The 25,974-nt window shown below is 43.6% G+C and overlaps 1 protein-coding gene across 2 annotated transcripts in view; it reads right to left on the reverse strand.

Annotated features, from left to right (window-relative positions):
* Nucleotides 1-974: 974 nt before the first annotated feature.
* Nucleotides 975-25,974, reverse strand: part of LOC111966427 (ADP-ribosylation factor guanine nucleotide-exchange factor 2 (brefeldin A-inhibited)) — a 39,193-nt gene continuing 14,193 nt past the window's right edge. Inside the window, exons 4-39 of one of the 2 annotated variants that reach the window (XM_023991047.2) lie at nucleotides 24,916-25,062; nucleotides 24,309-24,488; nucleotides 23,671-23,938; nucleotides 23,349-23,555; nucleotides 23,114-23,229; nucleotides 22,795-22,928; nucleotides 20,765-20,999; nucleotides 20,514-20,613; nucleotides 18,772-18,911; nucleotides 18,537-18,645; nucleotides 17,082-17,271; nucleotides 15,268-15,379; nucleotides 14,753-14,958; nucleotides 14,458-14,542; nucleotides 14,179-14,350; nucleotides 13,604-13,755; nucleotides 13,162-13,290; nucleotides 12,814-12,972; nucleotides 12,453-12,600; nucleotides 11,545-11,641; nucleotides 11,408-11,448; nucleotides 11,156-11,325; nucleotides 9,766-9,917; nucleotides 9,406-9,578; nucleotides 9,132-9,292; nucleotides 8,819-8,949; nucleotides 8,579-8,708; nucleotides 8,285-8,420; nucleotides 7,916-8,054; nucleotides 7,555-7,612; nucleotides 7,290-7,392; nucleotides 6,963-7,102; nucleotides 6,627-6,804; nucleotides 6,361-6,499; nucleotides 5,526-5,643; nucleotides 975-4,505 (exon numbers count right to left, since the gene is read on the reverse strand). In XM_023991047.2, coding sequence (XP_023846815.1) covers nucleotides 4,341-4,505; nucleotides 5,526-5,643; nucleotides 6,361-6,499; nucleotides 6,627-6,804; nucleotides 6,963-7,102; nucleotides 7,290-7,392; nucleotides 7,555-7,612; nucleotides 7,916-8,054; nucleotides 8,285-8,420; nucleotides 8,579-8,708; nucleotides 8,819-8,949; nucleotides 9,132-9,292; nucleotides 9,406-9,578; nucleotides 9,766-9,917; nucleotides 11,156-11,325; nucleotides 11,408-11,448; nucleotides 11,545-11,641; nucleotides 12,453-12,600; nucleotides 12,814-12,972; nucleotides 13,162-13,290; nucleotides 13,604-13,755; nucleotides 14,179-14,350; nucleotides 14,458-14,542; nucleotides 14,753-14,958; nucleotides 15,268-15,379; nucleotides 17,082-17,271; nucleotides 18,537-18,645; nucleotides 18,772-18,911; nucleotides 20,514-20,613; nucleotides 20,765-20,999; nucleotides 22,795-22,928; nucleotides 23,114-23,229; nucleotides 23,349-23,555; nucleotides 23,671-23,938; nucleotides 24,309-24,488; nucleotides 24,916-25,062 — 5,220 coding nt within the window. In that variant the 3' untranslated portion in view covers nucleotides 975-4,340. Of the gene's footprint in view, nucleotides 4,506-5,525; nucleotides 5,644-6,360; nucleotides 6,500-6,626; nucleotides 6,805-6,962; nucleotides 7,103-7,274; nucleotides 7,393-7,554; nucleotides 7,613-7,915; nucleotides 8,055-8,284; nucleotides 8,421-8,578; nucleotides 8,709-8,818; nucleotides 8,950-9,131; nucleotides 9,293-9,405; nucleotides 9,579-9,765; nucleotides 9,918-11,155; nucleotides 11,326-11,407; nucleotides 11,449-11,544; nucleotides 11,642-12,452; nucleotides 12,601-12,813; nucleotides 12,973-13,161; nucleotides 13,291-13,603; nucleotides 13,756-14,178; nucleotides 14,351-14,457; nucleotides 14,543-14,752; nucleotides 14,959-15,267; nucleotides 15,380-17,081; nucleotides 17,272-18,536; nucleotides 18,646-18,771; nucleotides 18,912-20,513; nucleotides 20,614-20,764; nucleotides 21,000-22,794; nucleotides 22,929-23,113; nucleotides 23,230-23,348; nucleotides 23,556-23,670; nucleotides 23,939-24,308; nucleotides 24,489-24,915; nucleotides 25,063-25,974 lie in introns of both variants that reach the window. The other variant, XM_023991046.2, reaches the window with a different exon arrangement.

The raw sequence follows: 25,974 nt of genomic DNA on the forward strand, positions 1-25,974 counted from the left end.
AGATGGGGGCAGGAGGTTCTGTATAAACACAAACTCACTTCCTTGACAACATCTCTGTTCTGTGAAGCGCAAGAAGTATGAATGCCCTGACTTGTGCAGATGCTATATCACCGTAAATGCTGCACGGCCAAGGCAGGCATCACCGAACTGGCATGAGATATGGCTTGGAAAACGTACCTCAATCCAGGGATGAAAAATGCGCTGTACTCCAAATTATCCCAACTGTTACACCGAGAAGATTGTACTAGATTAACACCGTTTTGTCATTCAGAGGAAGACTGTCTGACCCTAGTGCTGCTGTAAGCAAGCAGATCGGATCTGCTGTTCTGGCAAGCTTGCTATACATTTTTTGTTAACATCACTGTCAAAAGTATTGGGCTAGGTTAGCTGGCTAAAGCTGACATTACTAGATAGCTGTTCTGCCCATAGACATTGAATGATGCCTACTTCATCCAACTCCACGAAAAGCTGCCCGTGTGGAATAAACTAGCCAGCTGGCGAGCTATAGAGATGTAGGGAGTTTAGGAAGTTAACGTTAGCTAGCACCCTACCAAAAGAGGGTCAATCCTCTTCGACCTAACATTTTCATAATCAAAAGACAACTCACCGGTTCCAAACATACTGGGGGTTTACATGATGAAAATGAATGCACATCTCTTTCTTAATAAACGTTTGAGTCTTTACAGAAGTAAATGAAACATACAGATTTAGCTGTACAAGAACATGGACTGTAGCTATACCATAGATTGTGTTCATTTTTCTGTGGCTACACCCCAAACAAAGGATGTTACAAATTTCCATGGTAACCTTTGTTACCCCCAAATTGCATTCGACACATTCAGACGTTTGGGGGATTTACAGCGCCACACTGGTCATCTTTAGAAACGCATTGTCAAAAAGCTATACACTAACCTACAACAGTTGAGATTATTTCACACTTTCCATCCACTGAAACAACCAACCCAAGTCAAAAGTGCTGCTATAGATCTGAATTCAAGGTTTATTGAATACTTCACCAAATGCTTGGAAGATTACATCACAATATGTATAGCACTTATATGTATATTTATTTTACAGTTTTTATTTCTCCCATATACTGTGTATTTATATATAGATCCCCATTCTTTAGGGAAAAGTAGAATTCCATAGTTGGAAGGGGGAGGAATGCTTCTCAAAAATATTTAAATGCATTTCAAATAATTACATACATCCTTGTTTAAAAAAAAAAATGTAGACAGTATTAAACTACAAATGGTAAAGTGGATAGCTATACACCGACATGTTTAGGAGTAACGTTTGGTTTTGCTTCATTCTTTCTCCTGTCTGGTGTATTTTCACTGACAGGCTGAGAAAGTACTGGAAAGTTAATACATGAGAGGGCTCTGTTCACACAGACTCCATAGGTGTAAAACAGAACAGGGAAAATAGAAAAATAGAACCGTTTGATGGGATAATAAAATCTCATCCTTGCTATATACCATGGGCTTTGCCTTGTAGACCTTTACAGGACAATAGAATCTAGAAAATAGCAATTCATAAATTTTTGCGCTCAGAACATTGGAACCCTCCAATACTCAGTTTGGGGAGAAAACATAGGAAATGTGAAAAAGAACATGCAGTAGCCTTTCAACAAGACCCTCAAGTAAACTGGCATGTAATAATCACTATAAAATAACAAATGAGTAAAATAGGGAATGTTAAAACAGGCCATAGTGATTCACACGATGTAATTGATGGGGAATGGTGGCAGGGGAACAACCCAACAAGTGCAGCCATAGGGCTTATCCATTAGGACTCTCTCTGGAACCCGTGGAGCCCCGAACATAGCAAGCCATTCCCATCAATGGTCATCCCAGAGTGGGACGCTCAATACAGGTTGTACTACAATACAAATAACACAGGAGGCCAAAAACCAACCACCAATAACATCAAATGAAGACATTTTACATAACGAAAAGGGACAGTAATAGGGATGAGCCTTGGTATCAGGCCTATCAGTTACAATATTTTTGGATCAGATCAACAAGCGCATCACAATGGGAGACACTGAGGATACTTTACTGTATTATCATTTGCTTATCGACGCAGGTTTCCAATGAGCCTCTCTGCCAGTGAACTTTTCAGCATATTCAGTAATTATTCTTTATTTGCTTTAGCATTTGGATATGCATGTTTGTTCAGTCTTAAAAACAGAAAGTAATCAAATCAACAAATGGGACAAACAAAATCAGGTACAGGATAGATATATATATATACACACACACACACACACACACACACACAGTGCCTTCGGAGAGAATTCAGACCCCTTGACTTTTTCAACATTTTGTTACATTACAGCCTTACTCTAAAATTATTATTATATATTTTTTTTAAATGTTTCATATGAATCTACACACAATACCCCACAATGACAAAGTGAAAACAGGTTTAGGCATTTTTGCACATTAATAAAAAAAAAGTAAAAAAAATTGAGCTCAGGTGCATCCTGTTTCCATTGATCATCCTTGAGACGTTTCTACAACTTGATTGGAGTCCACCTGTGGTAAATTCAATTGATTGGACATGATTCGGAAAGGCACACACCTGTCTATATAAAGTCCCAAAGTTGACAGTGCATGTCAGCAAAAACCAAGCCATGAGGTCAAAGGAATTGTCCGTAGAGCTCCGAGACAGGATTGTGTTGAGGCACAGATCTGGGGAAGGGTACCAAAAACATTTCTGCAGCATTGAAGGTCCAAGAACACAGTGGCCTCCATCATTCTTAAATGAAAGGAGTTTGGAACCACCAAGACTCTTCCTAGATCTGGCCAGCCTGGCCAAACTGAGCAATCTGGGGAGAAAGGCCTTCGCCAGGGAGGTGACCAAGAACCCGATGGTCACTCTGACAGACCTCCATAATTCCTCTGTGGAGATGGGAGAACCTTCCAGAAGGACAACCATCTCCGTAGCAGTCCACCAATCAGGTCTTTATGGTAGAGTGGCCAGACGAAAGCCATTTCTCAGTAAAAGGCACATGACAGCCCGTTTGGAGATTGCCAAAAGGCATCTAAAGACTCTCACACCATGAGAAACAAAATTATCTGGTCTGATGAAACCCAGATTTAACTCTTTGGCCTGAATGTCAAGTCACGCCTGGAGGAAACCTGACACCATCCCTAAGCATGGTGGTGGCAGCATCGGGGCGGCAGGGTAGCATAGTGGTTAGAGCATAGTGGTTAGAGCGTTGGACTAGTAACCGAAAGGTTGCAAGTTCGAATCCCCGAGCTGACAAGGTACAATCTGTCGTTCTGCCCTTGAACAGGCAGTTAACCCACTGCTCCTAGGCCGTCATTGAAAATAAGAATTTGTTCTTAACTGACTTGCCTAGTTAAATAAAGGATTAAAAAAATCTTGCTGTGGAGATGCTTTTCAGAGGCAGGGCCTGGGAGACTAGTCAGGATTGAGGGAAAGTTGAACGGAGCAAAGTCCAGAGAGATCCTTGATGAAAACCTGCTCCAGAGTGCTCAGGACCTCAGACTTGGGCAAATGTTCACCTTCCAACAGGACAACAACTCTTAGCACACAGCCAAGACAACGCAGGAGTGGCTTCGGGACAAGTCTCAGAATGTCCTTGAGTGGCCTAGCCACAGCACGGACTTGAACCTGATCCGACATCTCTGGAGAACTGAAAATAGCTGTGCAGCAACGCTCCTCATCCAACCTGACTGAGTTTGAGAGGATACAGGTGTGCCAAGCTTGTAGCATCATACCCAAGAAGATTCAACAAAGTACTGAGTAAAGGGTCTGAATACTTATGTAAATGTGATCAGTTTAAAAAAATATTTTTAATACATTTGCAAAAATTTCTAAAAACCTCTTTGCTATGTCATTATGGGGTATTATTGTGTGTCGATGGATGAGGGGGGAAAACGATTTAATCCATTTTAGAATAAGGATGTAACACAAAATGTGGAAAAAGTCAAGGGGTCTGAATACTATCTGAATGCACTGTGTGTGTGTATATATATATATATATATATAATAGCATCAATAAATAATTGTAGTTAATTTTCCATTACATTTGACATTTAACGTCAGAGTGTTGAGAAACAGCTAGTAGAGCTCTGTCCCATCACAGTGCTTTTCTCCCAGCAGGGGCTTCTAGGGGGAGTCAGTAGGGCACCGGAACTTATCACCAACACTCCAAACAGGAACTGATGACTCTCAAAGCATCTGCCCCTGAGGGTAACAATCTTTGCTTCGATCTCTTGCATCACTACACACTCCCTACTTCTGATAGGGGAGCTCTCATACACCTCAGAGTCCCACCAGCCTCCCCGTTCCATCTCCAGACCCTCCTAGGGCGCCGGGGGCCGTGGCTGGCCCATCTCAGGAGCAGCGATGTGGAAGACGGAGCCGATGCGGAGGAAGAAACGGCGTAGGACGGCGCGGAGCTCTGGGATCAGGTCAAACTGCATCATCTCACACAGGTGCGGGTAGTAACAGGAGGCATGAGGCTTGAACTGAAGAGGGGGGAAAAGAGCAGGCTATTTAGCATCGGACAGATATATGCAAATTAAGCTTAGAGTGGAATGTGATGTCAAAGAGTGAATTGTTTGAAATATGGTCAAAGTTGAATGTCAACATTGTTTGTTTAAATACGACCAGGTAATACACCCGTAGGTGGGATTTGCAAAGGGGAAACATTTGTTAATCAAAGTCAGAATGACCCCTAAAGCTGCATACTTCCTGTTCATATCTGATTGATATGTGCACAGAAACTTGTTGGTACCTAAGCTAGTGTCCTTCCTTTTGTTACTCAAATTTACATTTGAGTAATTTAGCAGTCACTCTTATCCAGAGCACTTACAGGAGCAATTAGGGTTAAGTGCCTTGCTCAAGGGCAGACAGATTTTTCACCTAGTCGTCTCGGGGATTCGAACCAGCAACCTTTCGGTTACTGGTCCAACGCTCTTAACTGCTAGGCTACTTGCTGCCCCAAATCAACTTGAGTATGATTCAAGAATTAAGAACAATGCTAAGGTTAACTGATTGTACACCCTATACGGGAAATCTGCACTGAACCCGTGAGTCTAATTCAGAGATCCTTAATGTAGCCGAGGTATCCCAAGGCCCCGGGGGCAGTCCCTGGTCTGCCTGCACACATCTGATGTCCTCTTTTACATACCCAGGTCATTACACAGACAAACTGTCAAATAATCTGTCTCCTTCCTCTATGGAAGTCAAATTCATTGCCTAAGGGGAAAGGAGGCCAATGAAGGGCTGTCCTACAGCTCAATAATCAAACCATTTTCACTATTAGGTTACTCCAATTGGACATCAGGGGAAATGGACAGTCTTCTTTTCATAGCTTTTACTGACTTGGGGTAGATCATTGAAATGGTGCTTGCAGACAGTCCCTCACAAACAGTCTTCATAGGGTAATATTACCATTTTAAAGAACAGATCAATCTTGTGGGGCAAATATTTCAGTCCATGTGTATGTGCCTTAGTGTGTAACTTGTGAATAAATGAGTGTGTGCCTTGATGTCGGTCAGTCGAAGAGTCCTGGTGAGCAGCAGGAGGAGCAGGCTTGTCCAGGCCTCTCTGTGGCTCTCAGAGGTCAGGCTGATAAAGTAGGCCAGGGCCTCGCTGCACACGCTGAGGAGAGGACAGGACACACAGGACCAACATTACCACACATCTCACTGCCAGTGGGGGAACACCCCCACAAACCATTGATGAAGACCCTATTACAGATGGGCCAATCAGGAAGACTAAGGATGACATGATGTAATCAAATTAACATTCAAGCTAGTCTTGTTGTTCAAGTAGCACAAGTAACTTTTACATATATATATATATTTTTTCTCCCCAATTTCATGGTATCCAATTGTTAGTAGTTACTGTCTTGTCTCATCGCTACAACTCCCGTACGGGCTCGGGAGAGACGAAGGTTGAGAGCCATGCGTCCTCCGAAACACAACCCAACCAAGCCGCACTGCTTCTTAACACAGCGAGCATCCAACCCGGAAGACAGCCGCACCAATGTCTCGGAGGAAACACTGTACACCTAGCGACCTGGTCAGCGTGCACTGCGCCCGGCCCGCCACAGGAGTCGCTAGTGCGCGATGAGACAAGGATATCCCTACCGGCCAAACCCTCCCTAACCCGGACGACGCTAGGCCAATTGTGCGTCGCCCCATGGACCTCCATTGACCACTGCGCCAACCGGGAGGCCCCAACTTTTACATATTTAACAATAATAATACATGGTCTTTATATAGCGCTTCTCAAGGACCCAAAGTCGCTTTACAATTGTAAAGACCTTTCACAACATGATCCCTCCCACTGTCTTTCCCTCTCCAGGACACTCACAGCAGCAGTCGTGTCTGGATGTCAGGCCAGGAGTCCTGGAGCTGCCGGTCAGAGTACATGCGGAACAGAATACGCAGGCTACAGGCCAGGCTACTGGTCTCCTGCTTTAGCAGATTGGGCTTCGACTTCCCCTTAAATCCTGAGACACAGAGAGAGGCAGACAGCCAGACAGACATATGAAAGTAGATACCACAGAGATAACAAGAGAATCCTGTATCTCACATGACAGATCTGAACACACCAGACACACAGACAGTTGAACGCACCTGCTCTCCAGAGTGCAGTCCTCTGCTCGTTGTTAGAGTTGAAATCTCTGGCAAAGGTGTGTGACTCCAGCAAGCAGTCCAGCAGCTTGAAAAGGTGCTGGGAGGAGAGGTGTCTGTACATGCCCTGCTCCCCCTGCCCAGGGTCCCCTTCCTCTGCAGCCTCCTCCAGAGCATCCCTCTGGGAGAGACAGCACAGAGTCTAGGTCAATCCTCCCAACAACATACAGTACACCCAAAACACTCTACTAAGTTGATGCATAAAAGCCATGATTAAATGTGAATATGGGTCATGACTTCAGTTTCGAGCCATTGTAGTTTAGCTCCATTATGACAAACCTGTGCAGAAGCCATATTTTCGGCATCTTCCTTCTTGCTGGTTGCCGGGTAGAAGACAATGTTGTCAATGGTCTGGATCAGCTCCAGCTGCACCACACACTTGATGAGCAGTCCAGCAAACAGCTTCTGGTCTGACACTCCTACCACAGACACAGAGTACAGCGGCATCAGGAAGACAGATAGGAACCCACGAGAGACTGAGGTCAAATGTGGAAAAGTGGAACACGACAAGGAGGAGGATGAGGTATGTATAAAGATAGAAATGTGAATTGAGGTGAGAAGGTCAAAAGGTTTCTGTAATTCGTTGCATACTGGCATGGGGTTTACCCTTCCAGGTCTCATCGCTGGCAGTGGACATTTGGCTCTGACCTCCTCTCTCTGACAGGGCTCTGTCATAGCTGCTCTGGGATTGGGTGTCAAAATCTACATCCTGTAGTATGTTTGTGAGAGAAAACAACTCATGACACGAACAAACGGCAAGATATTTATTTTCAAAAGTCAAATCACTGCCATATACTCATGTGTGTCTATAGTCAGGCTCAAAAGCTTTAATTTCACTGTCTGAAGCTTCATAAATGTATTGTTTGCCCACCATATGTTTCCCATCACCAGCCTCCTCTTCCTGACCAGCTGGTCGCCATGTCAACAGGCTGTAGAGAGGAGAAAATAGAATGTGCACATCATCAGTCATGTGGTCTATTGGAGGAAGGGTTTCCTGTGTCCATGACTTACCATGGCCTGCTGAATGTTCTGCTCATGACTACAACATCTGACATCAGACTTGTTCTTGTAATGCAACGCAAATACAAGATCAGAATTTCTTACTATAACAGTGCGTTTTCTGTTTATGTGTGCAAATAAAACACATTGAGAATTAGTGTTGGATGCCTGTTTATGGTGATGGGTTGCAAAAGTGAAAACAGGGTGACAGACAGGCCGGCAGCAGAACTCACACGTGTGGGCTGGTGGTCTGGAAGATGTCCAGCATACAGGAGCAGGTGACGTTCCACACCTCTGGGCTAAACTTCTCCCCATTCAGGATGACCAGGTTCTCTAGGCAGTTAGTCCCTGACCGGGCCAACTGCTCATTATCTGGGGTAGCGGAGAGAAAATAGTGGTGTCATTCACCATTACGTCACCCAACTTCAAATTCCTGGTAAATGTTTCACAAAGAATATTACAGTGAATACAGCTTGAATTGAATTAAGTGTGTGTGTGTGTGTGTGTGTCAGCTGCTGTTTTGTCCCCTCTCTATGGTGTGTGACTGTATGAGTCAGCTGCTCTCTTTTCCCGCCTCTCTCTGTGGGGAGTATAGAACCCACCTTGTTTGACACACCACTGCAGCTGAGTGAAGATGTCAGCCAGCAGGACCTCACTGAGAGGCTCATAGAACTGGGTGAAGACGTCACAAATGGCGTACAGGGCGTGGTTACAGGTCGTGGTCATCCACTCATGCTTCTACAATAAATCACAAGACACAAAATACACACAGACGAGCAACACAACAAATCACGAGGTTGAGTGAGTGACTGGTGCAAAAGCTAGTGTTAATTACAGAAATGCCTACTCAAAACAGTCCTACGGTGGAACCAATGACAATCCCTACAGCCTCTCACCTCCGTCTGCTGCTCAGGGAGCTTCATATTGTCGAAGATGCGGAAGACGATGCGGAAAAGGTCGTGCCACCAGTGCTTTTCAAAGGTGTGTCCATAGCTCTTCATAATCTCAAACATCACAGTCAGACCCCTGTGACAGAAAAACACACGTCAAGCGTACATGAATGCCTATTGGGCTCAAAGCATTACATTTGTGGTGCCTCTACACATGTAGGGTGAGCTAAGGGTCAGATTCCTTACCTTGTCCTGATGTCCAGCTTGCAGCGGTTGATGATGCAGGACAGCTCAAAGAGGATGGGGAACCAGCCTCTCACCCACACCCGGTCCCCTGGGGCCACGTTCATGTCATCACTGGTGTACTCCCGCAGAGCCTGGGGACAGACAGGGAAGACCCATCAGAGGAACATTATCCTGATGGACTGGCACCATCATGTACTTAACCATGATGCAAATAAAGAATCCACTCCAAAATGCTGTTCGGTTGCAGGCTTGATTAGAAAGCACTTTGTGATCTAGGTTTGGGATGTGCTTTGGAATTCTGTGGGATGCCTACCTGCGGCCGTTCAGCCACATATTTAGCACAGTGGCGTATGAGCCGGATGGCCTCCATACTGGTGTCAGGGAAGGCAGCGTTGCACACAAACTCAGACAGACACTTCACTGCATCCTGGAAGGAGTCTATGGCTGCTGCAAAGTGCTGCTGAAACGTGTTCACTGGAGAAGAGAAAGGAGAATTACTATACAGCAGTCCATTTCTCTCCCGAGCTGGCCATGCCCTTTGAGACAAAATGATGGTTGAGCCCCAGTCCTAACGTGTCGGTACTCACTGACTATGTGGCCAGTAGTCTGGAAGGCCAGCTCCACAATGTTCTCGTCGTGATCCGAGGCGGCCTGGTGGAACACAGAGAAGATGTTCTTCCAGCCGGAGCGGATGTTGGCTGCCTGGGAGTTGACCATCTGGGCCACACAGCGGATCACCATGTCCCTGATAGTGGGAGATCTGTGGAGGAAAGAAAGAGAGGGACAAAGAGTCCAGCATTTGTGGCGAGTGTGTAGGCTGGATTTGGTTCTGTGCTGGCAGGGTTTTTCCACGTCATATCCCCTAGATTGTTCCAAATCACCTCTGCCTCTCTCCTTCTACTCCTCTCATATTTTCCTATCTCCCTTCCCTCTGGTCCAGTCTCTACCTGTTCTTCTTCACGATGTGTTCAAATGGCCGGAGGAAGTCCTTCTGGAAGCGGAAGTTAGCCAGCTCTCCTTTCTCCAGGAACTTCATGGACAGCTGCCTCAGAGAGTCCACGGCAAAGATGGCCACGTCCTCGTTGGGGTTGCAGCCCACCTGGTGGAGGAGCAGACGCACAGTCAGTACATAGCAGGGCACAATACTTTTTGTTTTTGCGACCCTTTTGACTTGGCTGTGAAAGTAAAAACGTACTTGTCACATCAGTGTGAGCTGAACATTCATTGCATGGTCACCTCACTCAAGTTTCAAAACGTCCTATTTTTTGGGGTGTCGAAAACCAGTATAGTGCATTCTCCTCATGATTCCTGTAATGAAAGTGTCTGCCCTGCCCCTAGGCCCTTTTCCCTGGGGCCTGCTGCTGTGATGAGCGAGCCACTCTCTCTCCCTCTCCCCCAATGTGGGCTCCAGGATAGAGAAAAAAGGCTTCTGATTGTAGAACTTTTCAAAATTTAACTGCGGGAAAATACATAGCTTTGGAGGCAACTACTGTTGTTCTCAACTTTCTGTGGATATCATTTGTATTCGTCATCTCTTTAATAGAGTTCAACAGCAACTATTTTACAACCAAGATATTTGATTTGGCTTTAAGATGCGAAGTGCTCGTCGGCCAATGCGAGTGCATAAGGTAGCAAGCTACAACTGCAAAGTCTTTTTAGGACATCATTGGACTTAGATGAATACATGATTACTAGCAGTAGGTATTATATTTAGTGTTCCTGATCTAGCTAATGTGCTTTGAGTTTTCACTTCCTGATGTGGTGAATTAGCCTATGATATTAGTGCACATAAAGATGAATCTCTATTGATCAACAAAATTCTGGAAATTCTGGAGGCCTATTTTAACAGTAAAATATAACAATAGCCTATTGTCAACCCACAATTCATGACATTCACTGGATTAGGTTGCACATCAACATCTTTAATCATGCATTCCTGCTTGGACATGTTAGATGAAACAACATATTTTTTGAATAGCCTACCTTCTCAGTAGTCTATTACACTGTCTAAAGCACTGTGAATGACTTTCTACGGTGATTTAGAAAAATGTATGTTGTGTAACGCCGCAGAAAAAACTAAATGGTGTGACCAGACCAAATCATTGGCTGGTGCCACCAACTGAAAAAGATAGTAGCACCATTACAGCCAGTGGAAAATGTTAGTCTGGAGCCCTTGATAGACTAAGTATCTGCATAATCAGGTTAGATTAATAGATTTAGACTACTGCTGGACTAACAATTCTCAATGGACAATATCAATTTAAAGTGTTTTTTTTAGTCCAGGAATATGCTTAATCTGGTTCCAGGACACCTTCCTTACTGAAGATAGGAGCTCACCTTGTTGAAGTGGTCTCCGATGACCTGCCAGATGCGTGACCACTGCAGACGGATGCGGTTCATGTTGTAGTAGGAGATCTCTACTATCTTCTGCAGACTGAACATCCTCGGCTGGTGAGTAGAGGCCAGTTCATCCATGGAGACCGCACATAACCACCGCACAAAGTCCACTAGGAAAAGGACACAATCAGTAAACGCACGCATTGCCAGTCAGATATACACACACGTGGCGAAACGCACAGATCCACTTACCAACTGCATTTCCATCCAGCCTTGTGGAACCAGTGAAGATCCTGCAAACAACAAACACAGGTCAGATTTACAAGACAAGACATTACAAAGAACAGATGTCTGCGGCCATGGATGTACGTTGAACATGTATCTCTCACCTGTCTACAGCCACCACCACGCTCTGAGAGCTGGTCTCTCCCACTGACTCCTGGATATGAGCCATCTGCCTCCTGTCTGGACCTCCCACCAGGGTCCCTGCAACAGGAAACCCATTCCAGACACACCATTTAACATATTATGCCATTTAGCCAACACTTTAATCCAAAGTGACTTACAGTCAAGCGTGCATATATTTTACACACGGGTGGTCCCGGAAATCGAACCCACTATACTGTCATTGCAAGCTCCATGCTCTACCAACTAAGCTACAGAGGATAGGGTGTCCAATCAAAAATGCATCTTTGACCAATGGGTAAAATGATATGTTGGGTAGATAATCCTCTAAGAAAACCAATGGTCCAAACCTCACGTCTCCATCATAATCCGTTCAAAAGTTATTGGAGTTTTTAACCCTTGTAGGATGGCCAGAATTAGGGTGACTAAATCAATGGAGACCAGAGAAAATAAATTGGTCAAAAATCAGTCAAATTGCATCGCGCCAGCTAGGATGGATTCTGTGCAAGAATTAAGGCCACTGGCTGACTGGCTGGCTCACTTCCCCAGTTTGAACTCGTCATCTTTATTCTCGAATCCGCAGGATATAAAACAATATAGGAGGTAAGAAGGATATCGATTTTGAGACACAAAATATAGTATTTTCATATTTTAGTATATACGCTTTATTTTTATTTGAAATTCCAATTCTTTAAAAAGTTTTCCTTTAATGATTTGTTAGAGAAAGACCCCACTGAACAATTTAGAGCATGAATATTCATACTTGTCTTGGTAAAATTTCATCACCAAAGTGCGTTTTCACCCACTCTGGGCAGAGTTGGTGGACACCCTTTAGAGGACCACATCTTCACACACTAACTGTCCCTGATTTTCAAAGCCCTGTGTGACCTACCCAGTCCCAGGGGCATGAACTCCTCTCCCCCGATCGGGAAACCCTTGATGCCGGTCTGACTGTCCCGGACCACTCCAGAGATGTAGCGTGTCTTCACCCCCGTGCCAATCAGCTGGGCCAACTCCAGCTGGCTGATACACCGCAGGATCTGCACAGAGAAACACAGGCCAAGGGTTAGAGGTCAGCCTCCATGTTCTGTTCATGACGTCTCTACCAATTCAAGTGCTATGCTCACTTTCCACTGGATTTGTTTGCATAGAGACAGACAGATATATGGGGTGGATTTCTGACTCGCAGAAGAGGAGATGAGAGGCAGGGTTGGGAAAGCCAGGTTGACTACATGGGAGAAGCCCTGACCTACCTCGTGCCAAGAGTTGCCCAGGTAGTTTCCGTCTGTGTGGGCCACAGTGATAAGGGTCTTGATGGTGTCAATGTTCTTCTGCTTCATCTCAGTGATGCTGGAGCTGGCTGTGAGCAGGGTGAACCGAGCCAAGGCTTGGACATAAGCATCCCTCTCCAACTGCACAGCGCCGCGAAGACACAGACAGACGAGTCATTCAAAGAAACAGACAAAACAGGCTTTTCTAGGAGTTTCAAGTTCATGTTGAGCATAGAATGGAGGGGGTTAACAAAATGAATCATAGTCCACGGATAGTAAAGGGTTTTGAAAGGGGATGATACATTCAATTATTTTGCTGTGGCCTCTGACCAGCATACTGAAGATACAGGTGATCCTGATGGCACAGCGGATCCCCTCCAGACACAGAGAGGCCACCTCCTGGTCATCACAGTCCTGCAGCCCCACGCTGAAGGCTGCCAGGAGAGGGGTCCACGCCAACTGCAACACACACGCAGAGCACACACTTGAATCTTTTCCCTCCGCGAAGAGCATTGGTCATACAGCCACCCTCTGGCACACATTCACAAGCATTACCCATCCCAGCCACTGCAGATGGTGGTGCAGTAGTCCTAATGATACTATATGCCATTTAGTCCATTCTTTTATTCAAAGAAACTTGCAGTCATGCGTGCATACATTTTACTTATGGGTGGTCCCGGGAATTGAACCCACTATCCGGGTGTTGCAAGCCCCATGCTCTACCAACTGAGCTATGGAGGACATAGTCATTGCGAGGGTGGCTCTGCAGTACCTTAAACATGGGCCGGACGTGTTCCAGGTGGGTGGCGCTGAAGAAGGGAGCCTGGGCGTGGCTCACAGCCTCCATCAGGGCCTTGGCTGTCTTGGCCATCTGTTCCATCTCCACGTTATATAGCAGACGACGCTGCTTCTCAGTGGCTACACCTGAAAAGAAAGAGAGTGCCTAGATTATCACATGACCAAAACATACTCTTCACGGTAACTTGTCAGGCTTACAATTCCCACTAAGCTGGGTGGTGTAGGGGTTCAGTTGATGTATAATACATACAGTTTTAGATTGTCTGAGCCATATATTTAGAGCGTTAGGACATTGATGTTTCTGAATTCTGATGCATTTACATGATACTACAACATTCTATGGCAGACATGTAGGCTCACCATTAAAATTAATAATACTTAACTTGTAAAGGGCATTTCCCACGCTCAATGCTAATAACATTGGGAATACTTAAACAATGCTTCATCAGTGAATGCCTTGAATGAGAACAATATTCCCAGTTCTAAAAGTTGTCCCAACTCTAAATATATCTGGCTCTGGTTTGTCATATCCCTGTTATCTCTACTTACTGTGCTTGCTAGTCTTGGGTGTGATAGTGTGCTCCTTGCTGTCCTTCATGGCGATCTTCTTGCCAGCGATCTCATCGTATATGGAGGACAAGTACTCCTCAGGCAGGTCCTTACTGTCATTGATTCCACGGTTCATTTTGATGTACTGCTCCTTGGTCATTTTGTTCTTCACCTGTACAGGTCAAATAACGGTGGGGAACAACAGCGAATACAAATAACTGGAAGTGGGTGTATGGATAGATGAACAGGCTAAATAAACTGATTGGTTGGTGTTCTGACCTGTGGACTGTGCAGGTCGGTGGTGAGCATGATGATGGAGTAGGCCAAGACGTAGGCCGTGTCTGCACTGGCAAACTCAGTCTGTCTGCAGGGGCAAGAGGTTAGGGCCAGTTGAGGTAACAAGGTGGTGCATCAGTAAACCACTGGACATTACATAATGAATATTCAAAGAGGCTACACGTCCACGCAGTATCTATAATTGAGGATGTTCTCGATGACATGTTTCCAGAGCGCGTATGCAAACTCAACTCCTCCCCCTGCAGGTAGCAAACAGTCACTGACATGCCTCCCTTACCCCTGGTTACACTCCAGATATCGGGCAGCGAACTTCTCCATGAGCCTGTCAATTTTCTGGGCCTCTCCTGGGAGCCGGAAGCCCTCCAGGAAAGCCCTCAGAGCAGAGACAAAGTCCCGGCCACAGAAGTCCAGCTGGTCCACATAGCTGTACATCACCTCCTTGTTGAAACGCACGTTCTCCCCCAGGTATTCCCCCACCTGGGTCTAAAGAGAAGAGAAAGGAGAGATGGGGAAATGATGAAGAGCTGTGCCAGAGATAGGAAACTAACAAACCTTTTAATTTATGTATTTTATATAAATATAACCATGTAAGGTAGAACTAATTCTAATTTACAATGACAACCTGGCATTTACAATGAAGATCTGGCATCTACAATGACAACCTTTTCTCGTACAAACTCGAGTCCGAACACATCACAATAACTTCCTGTTGTTGCATACTCTCTAGAGAGGCTACTAAATCAAAGTCCTTCATGTTTGTACAGTGATACAAGGTTGTGATGAGGTGCTCACTGTGTCCAGGCGCTCCTCTTGGTGCAGAAACTGGGCAATGTCCTCTGCTGTGTTTCCCAGCATGCCTTGGTCTTGTAAGAACTGGACACCTCGCTTGGGCTTTTTGTTGAAACTTGAGAGATGGAGACAAATAATCTATGGCTACTACAGATATACTGTATAACTAGATAGGCAGTGTTAATTTTGGCAGCCATTTTAGATTTATTCTTATAGTCTTTACTAAAATACCTTTTAGTCTTAGTCATATGTTAGTCATTTCATCCTTAGTTTTAGTTATATCAGTCGACTAGTCAGTCATTTTAGTCACATTAGTCAGTGTATTTTCCCCCATGAAATAATTCATATTTAACTTCCATCATGTACACATTAAGATAGCCTGGTTCAACTAGGCCTACTATCCCCTCATATAGCTGACACACTGCTATTGTAGTAGATTGTAACCAATGCCAGCCATGATTTACCATATAGGCTACAAAGCATTGGCTACAGATGAAAATTTAGGCATACAGCGGTTTTTCCCCCAATCATAACCTTGCAATGAGGGTAAATAACAGTGATTCCCTTAAAAATGGGAGAATATACGCTTTCCAACAATGTCAGAATTATTAATGTGATACTGATATTCAGCAAATAGCACTAACATCTCAAATCGGGGGAAAATACAACTGCACTGGCCGACCGCGAGTGTGGCAAAACAGATGAAAAACAGCACAGACGGAAAAATAGAGCTTATGTGATCAAAGCAAAAATAGCCTATGTGAAAGTAAGAGAGTAAACATAATTGTTTCTAGTTGAGGTAGGTTACAATTGAAGTCTCCATGCTGTGTATCAATTTCAAAAGAGAGCGAGTGACTGAAGTGACCGCCCGGGAGCTGTGTGGGAGTCAGGCAGATCAGTTCAATAAGACCGCGCAACTTAAACACGTTAAATCTGCCAATAAGAGGATTGCATTAAATATTCTGCATATAATTGGACAAAACTGATGAAAAGGAGCTTCATGTCAAATTGAACGTACATTAGTCTCATGTGGAATTCTCGTCTAGTCACATTTTTGCAGTGGTATAAAGTACTTAAGAAAAAATACTTTAAAGTACTACTTAAGTAGTTTTTTGTACTTTACTATTAATATATTTGACAACTTTTACTTTACTACATTCCTAAAGAAAATTATGTACTTTTTACTCCATACAATTTCCCTGACACCCAAAAGTATTAGTTACATTTTGAATGTTTAGCAGGACAGGAAATGGTCTAATTCACACACTTATCAAGAGAACATCCCTGGTCATCCCTGCTGCCTCTGATCTGGCGGACTCACAAAAAACATGTTTTGTTTGTAAATTATGTCTGAATGTTGGAGCGTGCCCCTGGCTGTCCGTAAATAAATTAAAACTAGAAAAATGTGGCCGTCTGCTTTGCTTAATATAAGGAATAAAAAAATTATGTGTACTTTTACTTTTGATACTTAAGTATATTTAAAACCAAATACTTTTACTCAAGTCGTTTTTTACCGGGTGATTTTCACTTTTACTTGAGTCATTTTCTATTAAGGTATCTTTACTTTTACTCAAGTATGACAATTGGGTACTTTTTCCACAACTACATCACCTAAAATGAAAACTCATGTGACAGTTTTTTTCATGGTATCTCGTCTCAGTATCGTCATTAGCTTTCGTCAGGAAAAATAGGTGGTTGACGAATATTTTTCGTCAGTTATTGTTGACGAAATTAACACTACCTCCCAGACTGATACTGTATATAAACCGAGTAAAATAAATAAAGTCAAAGGGAAGGACAAAGAGTGTGAGACTCACAGCTCAATGCCGTGCTCAATGACATCCTTCTGTTGTTTGATGACCTCATACTGTTCTGGGTGGTCAGGCTGGGAGGACTGGACACTAGATGACATGGTGGAGTCCAGAGAACTGACGCTGTCTCTACGAGATGCCAGGTGGTCAGGAAGCTTCAGCTCCGGACCCTCACCATCTGACGGCCGCTCCTGGCCTGGGTCACACACAGACAAACAGCAGGGTCAAGATACACACTGTTGAGGCTGAGAGGTGCAGCTAGACACACAGCCTTGGGTACTGTTGATTTTCAAGATGGAGGCCTAATGAAAGTAAGATAGTATGCCAACAGTGAAAAGCCTAAAAGGGGAATGTCCTCCATAAGGTCAAGTTTTAATATTGTAGTGGACAAATATGAGAAGAACGTTGGTGCGGCCAAATGCAGGCTACTGTACAACTCGCTATTCAGGTAGGATGCATTTTTTAAACTTTATTTTAATTGTTTTCCCTAATATTTATAATTATTTGTTTCATAATTGTTGTATATCATAGTTATTATTGTAGGCCCATGTATTAATCTAAACCATTTCTTTAAATATGCAAAAGGGATTTTTTTTTCATTCAGTTGATATATTTTCGTTGGCTAAATTAAGTTCGAACTGTCTGTGTCCTCCGTATTTAATTTGAGATAAGTAGGCCTGTTGTAATATAAATATCATTAGCTTATTGCAGAAAATTGTTGGGTACGGTAGGCACTAGGCTTTCTTGGTAATTGCTGCAATATAGCGTGTTCAAAACTTTGGTGAATGTTTAAACCAGTTTGAAAGTGTTTTGTTTCATTCTGTTGGGTCTTTTTCTTTTAACAAATTAAGTTCATACTGTAATGTCGCGTTTGCCGCAATATAATATCCTGCTTGTATTTTCCCTATAAACAACGGCTTGACTTACTTTTGATACGAATCTAATAAAGTTTAGAAACATTTGTGAAGGTGTGATGTGGCTATTAGCCTTTTGTACTGCAGGACTATGAAGAACTGACTCCGACAGTTGAACTTGAGGTTGAATGTTTTAAGCCTACCAGAGTAACTCATATAATCTAACAATATAATGCTTATCTTTATAGCTTATACATGCAATGCCCTGATGCATTTAGTGCTCAAATCTCCAAGCTGAACCGTGAAGTGGACAATGTTTTTAGTAAAGTAAAAAACAATAGGCTATACATTTTTGCATATGCTACACATCGAAACACAAGGTAGTGTTTTTATTATTTGTTAAAGGCTGTTTTTAAGGACACGTAAAATGTGGCTCATTTGGTCAATTTCCCTCGTTTATTGATGGTGCGGACGGATGTCCTGAGTTACGCACCCAATGCAAATTTCACAAATGTCCGATAAATGTAAATCTTCCCAGTCATTTGTCTGGCACAACATTTTCCTAACGGAATCCCTGCTAGACACACACACTGCTCATTACACTCACCGAGGTTGGCCTGCAGGTTGGGGTTGACATACATGTCTCTGCTCCACTCCACCATGCATTTCAGAATGGACACCAAACACTCCAGACCCTTCTTACGCAGACTCAGCTCCTGCAATATGTCTCATGTTAACCGGTCTGTCACATCATTTACAGAGCTCAAAAATACTTCCTACGCCAGAGAAACAGCTAAACGACAGACAAAATCCAAGCATGATGTCAACATATTTGAGGTAACCTGTAGAGGGGTCATCCCCAGCTCCTGGCCACTCCTCCCCATGGCAATCTTAGATAGATCGTTCACCAGCCGCTCAAAGATGTTTGCAGCGTTTAGGTCACAGTCGTAGTTTACGTAGATATCCACCACACACTGAGCATCTGGGGGTGAAGGGTTTGAAGATGGGTGATAGAATATTTTTTTTTGGTATATGTATATTACCGTTCAAAAGTTTGGGGTCACTTAGATATGTCCTTGTTTTCCATGAAAACATACATGAAATGAGTTGCAAAATGAATAGGAAATATAGTCAAGACGTTGACAAGGTTAGAAATAATCATTTTTAATTGAAATAATAATTGTGTCCTTCAAACTTGGCTTTCGTCAAAGAATCCTTCATTTGCAGCAATTATAGCCTTACAGACCTTTGTCATTCTAGTTGTCAATTTGTTGAGGTAATCTGAAGAGATTTCCGCCCATGCATCCTGAAGCACCTCCCACAAGTTGGATTGGCTTGATGGGCACTTCTTACATACCATATGGTCAAGCTGCTCCCACAACAGCTCAATCGTGTTGAGATCCGGTGACTGTGCTGGCCACTCCATTATAGACAGAATACTAGCTGACTGCTTCTTCCCTAAATAGTTATTGCATAGTTTGGAGCTGTGCTTTGGGTCATTGTCCTGTTGTAGGAGGAAATTGGCTCCAATTAAGCGCCGCCAACAGGGTATGTAATGGCATTGCAAAATGGAGTGATAGCCTTCCTTCTTCAAGATCCCTTTTATCCTGTACAAATCTCCCACTTTACCAGCACCAAAGCACCCCCAGACCATCACATTGCCTCCACCATGCTTGACAGATGGCGTCAAGCACTCCTCCAGCATCTTTAAATTTTTTCTGAGTCTCACGAATGTTCTTCTTTGTGATCCGAACACCTCAAACTTAGACACTTTTTTCCAATCTTCCTCTGTCCAGTGTCTGTGTTCTTTTGCACATCTTAATATTTTCTTTTTATTGGCCAGTCTGAGATATGGCTTTTTCTTAGCAACTCTGCCTAGAATGCCAGCTTCCCGGAGTCGCCTCTTCACTGTTGACGTTGAGACTGGTGTTTTGCGGGTACTATTTAATGAAGCTGCCAGTTGAGAACCTTTGAGGCGTCTGTTTCTCAAACTAGACACTCTAATGTACTTGTCCTTTTGCTCAGTTGTGCACCGGGGACTCCCACTCCTCTTTCTATTCTGGTTAGAGCCAGTTTTCTCTGTTCTGTGAAGGGAGTAGTACACAGTGGTGTACATTTTGTGCCTGTAAATCTAACTCACAAATGCTGATGCTCCAGATACTCAACTAGTCTAAAGAAGGCCAGTTGTATTGCTTCTTTAATCAGAACAACAGTTTTCAGCTGTGCTAACATAATTGCAAAAGGGTTTTCTAATGATCAATTAGCCTTTTTAAAATAATAAACTTGGATTAGCTAACACAACGTGCCATTGGAACACAGGAGTGATGGTTGCTGATAATGGGCCTCCGTACGCCTATGTAGATATTCAATTTAAAAAACGGCCATTTCCAGCTACAATAGTCATTTACAACATTAACAATGTCTACACTGTACTTCTGATCAATTTGATGTTATTTTAATGAACAAAAAATTTGCTTTTCTTTCAAAAACAAAGACATTTCTAGGTGACCACAAACTTTTGAATGGTAGTGTACATAAACAGCAATGCACACTAAATGTGTCCATCAGGCTTGTGTGTTTTTACCTGCACATATCCGTGTGAGGGTCTGAATGACCATCCACTTGTGTTCAAAGGAGCTGGATGATGTTTCCAGGATGGTCAGGAAAATCTCCCTGAAAAACACCTGGGAGAGGTAGAGACAGTGAGGGTGGGAGTGAGGGAATTAAAAGTGGTAGTTTCATCATTCATTTTTATTTTCCATTCTGTTGCCTATTTTGAATTGAGTATAAAGACTCAAAATCACAGATAAAATATATAAATCCTGTATCCCGAACCTCGATCTGCATCTTGAGGTGGACTTTAAAGTGGGAGAGCAGGGTGAGGAAGATGGCGAGGGAGAGCTCAAACACCTCGGGCACAGAGGACACCCCGTTTTTGGAGAGGGCCACACACAGGTACTGCTTGATGGCATTGACAAACATCTCGTGGGTGCGGAAGACGGGCCCTGCCCCCTGGAGCACAGACAGCAGCAGCTGCAGAGACACCACTTTGGAGCGCAGCTCATGAGACCTGAGGAGAAGGGGAGAGAGTAAGGGGACAGAGAAGGAGTTAGACAGGGAGAAGAGAGAGACGGGAAAAGGCAATGAAGAGGGAAAAGGAGAGTTGGAGAAAGGAGAGATGACAAGCACATGGGGAAGAGCCAAAGAAAGGGAGATTGTGGGAAGTGTAAATGAATATTCAACAGTTTAGTATATGAAATACTTGTACAGTTTATAGCCTTACTACAATATAGTTATTTAGGTTTAAATTATAGCACGTCACTGTCGAATATGTTTGGATGCAGTGATCAGGCTCAGCTTTCATTTGCCTATTCAGACTCCCAGCTTTAGGGTCTTAGATTACAGTAACTGAAGAAGCCCAGTCACGAATGTAAAACATCCAGCTAACCTGGGTATACTGATCTTTAAAACAGTCTATATACCAAGTGGAAGCTATTTACAGTGCCCTGAGAAACTATTCACACCCTTTGACTTTGTCCACATTTTGTTGTTACAGCCTGAATTTAAAATGGATTCAAGTTAAATGTTTTGTCACTGGCCTACACACAATACCTCATGAGGTCGAAGTGGAATTATGTTTTCAGAAATGTTTACAAATGAAAAAACAAAATGAGTCATAAGTATTCAACCCCTTTGTTATGGCAAGGCTAAATAAGATCAGGAGTAAAAATGTGCTTAATACGTCGCATGGACTCACTCGGTGTGCAATAATAGTGTTTAACATGATTTTTGAATGACTACCACATCTCTATACCCCACACATACAATGATCTGTTAGGTCCCTCAGTTGAACAGTATATTTCAAACACAGATTCAACCACAAAGACCAGGGATGTTTTCCAATGCCTCGCAAAGGGCACCTATTGGTAGATCAGTAAAAATAATAAAAGCAGACATTGAATATCCCTTTGTGCATGGTGAAGTTATTAACTACACTTTGGATGGTGTATCAATACAACCAGTCACTACAAAGATACAGGCGTTCTTCCTAACTCAGTTGTCGGAGAGGAAGGAAACCGCTCAGGGATTTCACCATGAGGCCAATGATGACTTTAAAACAGTTACAGAATTTAATGGCTGTGATAGGAGAAAACTGAGGATGGATCAACAACATTGTAGTTACTCCACAATATTAACCTAAATGACAGAGTCAAAAGAAGGAAGCCTGTACAGAATACAAATATTTCAAAACATGCATCATGTTTGCAACAAGGCACTAAAGTAAAACTGATAAATATGTCCCATATTTGTCCATGAATACAAAGCGTTATGTTTGGGGCAAATCCAACAACGCTTCAATGAGTAACACTTCATATTTTCAAGCATGGGGGTGTCTGCATGATGTTATGGGTATGCTCGTCATCGGCAAGGACTATGGAGTTTTTTGGGGGGATAAAAATAAACAAAATAGAGTTAAGCACAGGCAAAATCCTGAGGAAAACCTGGTTCAGTCTGCTTTCCAACAGACACTGGGAGACAAATTCACCTTTTAGTAGGGTTGACATACTTATCTAGTCAAGATAGTGTTTTATTTTTTATAAATATTTTTCTTCCAATTTGACATGAGAGTATTTTGTGTCAATCATTGACAAAAAAAGACAATTAAATTAATTTGAATCACACTTTATAACAACATGTGAAAAAAGTCCAGGGGTGTTAATACTTTCTGAAGGCACTGTATATAGTATTGTGTAGAGAAAGCCAGGAGAAACTTGGAGTTGGATTAGGTGATGAGAACAAGGGAGGAGTTGTGCGTTTGAACAGAGGGGAAACTTGGGCTGAAGGACTAGTGGATCATGTCTCACTTTGGGTCAGGGGGTCCGTCTGCCAGGGGCTTCATGGAGAGCTTGCAGAGGGAGCGGAAGACTAGGAAGGCGTCTTTCTGCAGAATGTGGGAGAAACGAGCAGTGTTCTGGCCACCCTGCATAGACTCCGCATCCTAAAGACAGAGAGCAAATAACTAAACAGAACAGGCTTAAACTATACAACGCAATTGTCAATATATAACTAAACTACCAAAACTATGTATAATGCATAGGGGCAAAAATAATCACAAATCACTCTTTTCTCCCATAAAACCTTTGATGTGACCCATCCTCATTCCACGGATAAGAGCTAACTCACCAGGATGTCTGTAGAGGACACTGAACCACGGTCATCCATAATGCCGTTCATTTGGTTCGTATCTGTCCTGGGTCTAGGGGGCGCCACCTCTGTCTGCTCAGGGAGATGATCCCCTTCTGTGTGGAGAGGTGGAAAAGTCCAGTCAGATACAGGTGTGTAAATGATAGACCAAGACAAGCCCCGATTAACAAACTCTGTCCAATCACACCACCTACGGTTACAACTAATGACTAACCTGGTGCGGTCTGGGGCTGTGGCTCTGGTTCAGGTGCTGGAGCCACTTCCTCTACCACCTCACTCGTTGGTTGCTCTGTTGGCTTTGAATCGACTTCTGGTTTCTCCTCCTCTCCTACTTCTGATTTCTCCCCCTGCCCCACCTCATGCCCTTCCTCGACTGGCTGTTTTACTGTTGTTGGGGTCTCTGAAACTGGATCCTCAAAAACTATTGATGAGAAAAGAACATGTGTCAAATGAATGAGGATGATGTATGCTTCAGAAATGTCATGCAATAGAAGCATATGATCGACGCTATGTATAAATATACTCAAAGCCAATACCTGGAGGTGGTGTCTCCTCCCTTTTCTCCTCTGTAACAGCCACATCCTCCTCAGTCTTGCACTCCTCTGGTTGGCCATTGATGGAGGGTGTGTCTGGGGCCAGGGGCATGGTATGGAGGTCTGGGGTGCTGGCCGCAGGAGAGGGCGTCCCGCTTAAGTCTAGGGTGTGGTCTGACCGGGGGGAACCGCACATCCGCCCAGGGGAAGTGGAAGGGTTCTGATGGGGCAAACACAGTCTATCCTTCTCCTGTTCGTGAGACTCCAGAGCCTGTATAGATGCAGGGAGATGGACAGACAGGTCATGATCAATAAAACTAGTCAGAACGCCAAACAGCATGTGAATAACAGCCAATGAACAAGTCAGCCAGGAAACAATCAGACAGTTAACACACTGACAAATACACTTATGGAGAAATTATTGGTCTCCATTTCCAGTCAATCAAGATGTTTTTTCATCTCCATTACTCAATCAGCTTGCTTTAAGAGGACACAGACCAGGGTCTAAGACGGAGTTACTCAATCAGCTTGCTTTAAGAGGATACAGACCTAAGACGGAGTCGAGCACTTTGTTTAGATGACTGCATGTATGAACAAGTAAATATGAGAGTGAACTGAGCTGATCTGGACAGTATACTGACTGCCTGTGTCTCCATGCGGGTGAAGATCACATTGAGCATCTGTGTGAGTGTGGCCTTGGCGGTGGTCTGGTTGATGAGGTTGCGGCTGGCCAGGTAGATGTTGTAACAGGTACGCACAGTCAGTAGAACAGTCCCCTCGTGGATCTCAATGTGAGGGGAGGTCACTGCAGTCAGGAGAGCCTGGAGGAGAACAGCGGGGGTCAGAACAGTCAGGGGAAATAGAAGAAAATCATGTCTTGCACTACCTTTGTGAATTATAGATGTTCAAATATGGTAGGAAGACTGGTCAGTCCAATAAAACCTGTTATCAACAGTGACAATACTGGTGGCTTGTATGAACAAGACAGACTTTGGACCCTCAACTTTGGAGTTCCACTATGTGTAACTTAAATGAGCTCTGGTTATGCATCACGCCTACTGTACAGCCATAAAAGACAGATTTGCCACCGGATATACCTGTAGTATAACAGTGGGGAATGGGAGGTGGGAAATAATGGGCAGCAATTTGTCCTGAGAGGCAACTAGGCTATATATGGTACATCGGTATAAATATGTAGCTATAAATAAAGGAGAGGTTTAAGATGAATGGAGTCCCTGACAGACTCACCTTAATGACTTGCAGCTGCACCCCCTCGTCTGTCTGTGGGCCCTGGAAACAGTTACAGATGGTCTCCACCAGCCGGTCGATGAGCCTCTTCCCTGGAGCACTACTGTCAGGGGCGTTGCCTGTGATGTGGCCATACGCAATGAGCTTCTGCAACGAGGGAGAAAGGAGAGACGAGAGATTGCGGAGAATGTATGCATCTCTGATATTTAGAGGCACAACTCAGAGGAATTACACAACAAGGGTAAAAACATTTGAACTTCTCCACCCAGTGGCACTTACAAGTAGGGACTTACAATTACCTTCCACCTACAATTGAGTCCCAGCTCCCTCTCACAATTACAAATGTGCGTGTGTGTACTTTAATGTGTAAACTTGAGGACCTGTAGAGCTGGGAATTGCCAGGGACGATACAAAATCATCACGATACTTAGGTGCCAATACGATATGTATTTTCGATTCTCACGATTCTATATACATTTGGGGACCCGAGTGGCGCAGTGGTCTAAGGCACTGCATCTCAGTGCTAAAGGCGTCACAACAGACCCTGGTTTGATCCCAGGCTGTATCACAACCGGCCGTGATCAGGAGTCCCATAGGGCGGCGCACAATTAGCCCAGCGTCGTCCGGGTTAGGGGAGGGTTTGGCCGTCATTGTAAACATGAATTTGTTCTGAACTGACTTGTCTAGTTAAATAAATAAAAAAATATGTATTGCGATTTGATACTGTAGTTTTATTGCGAATCCATGTTAAACATATTTGATGAGTCATGGAAATAAAAGTGCTGAAAACAAAGTGGCTCCATATTTTAAAAGGATGGAGAACAAGCTGTGAAGGAAAAATACTGCAGTTTTGATGCAGGTACAGCCAACTAGCGCAAAAATAATATTGTGACATTGACAAAATGATACAATACGATATACAGTGCCTTCAGAGCCCTTGACTTTTTCTACATTTTGTTAAGTTACAGCCTTACACTAAAATTGATTAAATAAAAAAAATCCTCAGCAATCTACACATTATACTGCACAGATTTTTGGAAATGTTTGCAAATGTAAAAA

The sequence above is a fragment of the Salvelinus sp. IW2-2015 genome, linkage group LG7 (genome assembly GCF_002910315.2).
Source record: "Salvelinus sp. IW2-2015 linkage group LG7, ASM291031v2, whole genome shotgun sequence".
Lineage (NCBI taxonomy): Eukaryota > Metazoa > Chordata > Actinopteri > Salmoniformes > Salmonidae > Salvelinus > Salvelinus sp. IW2-2015.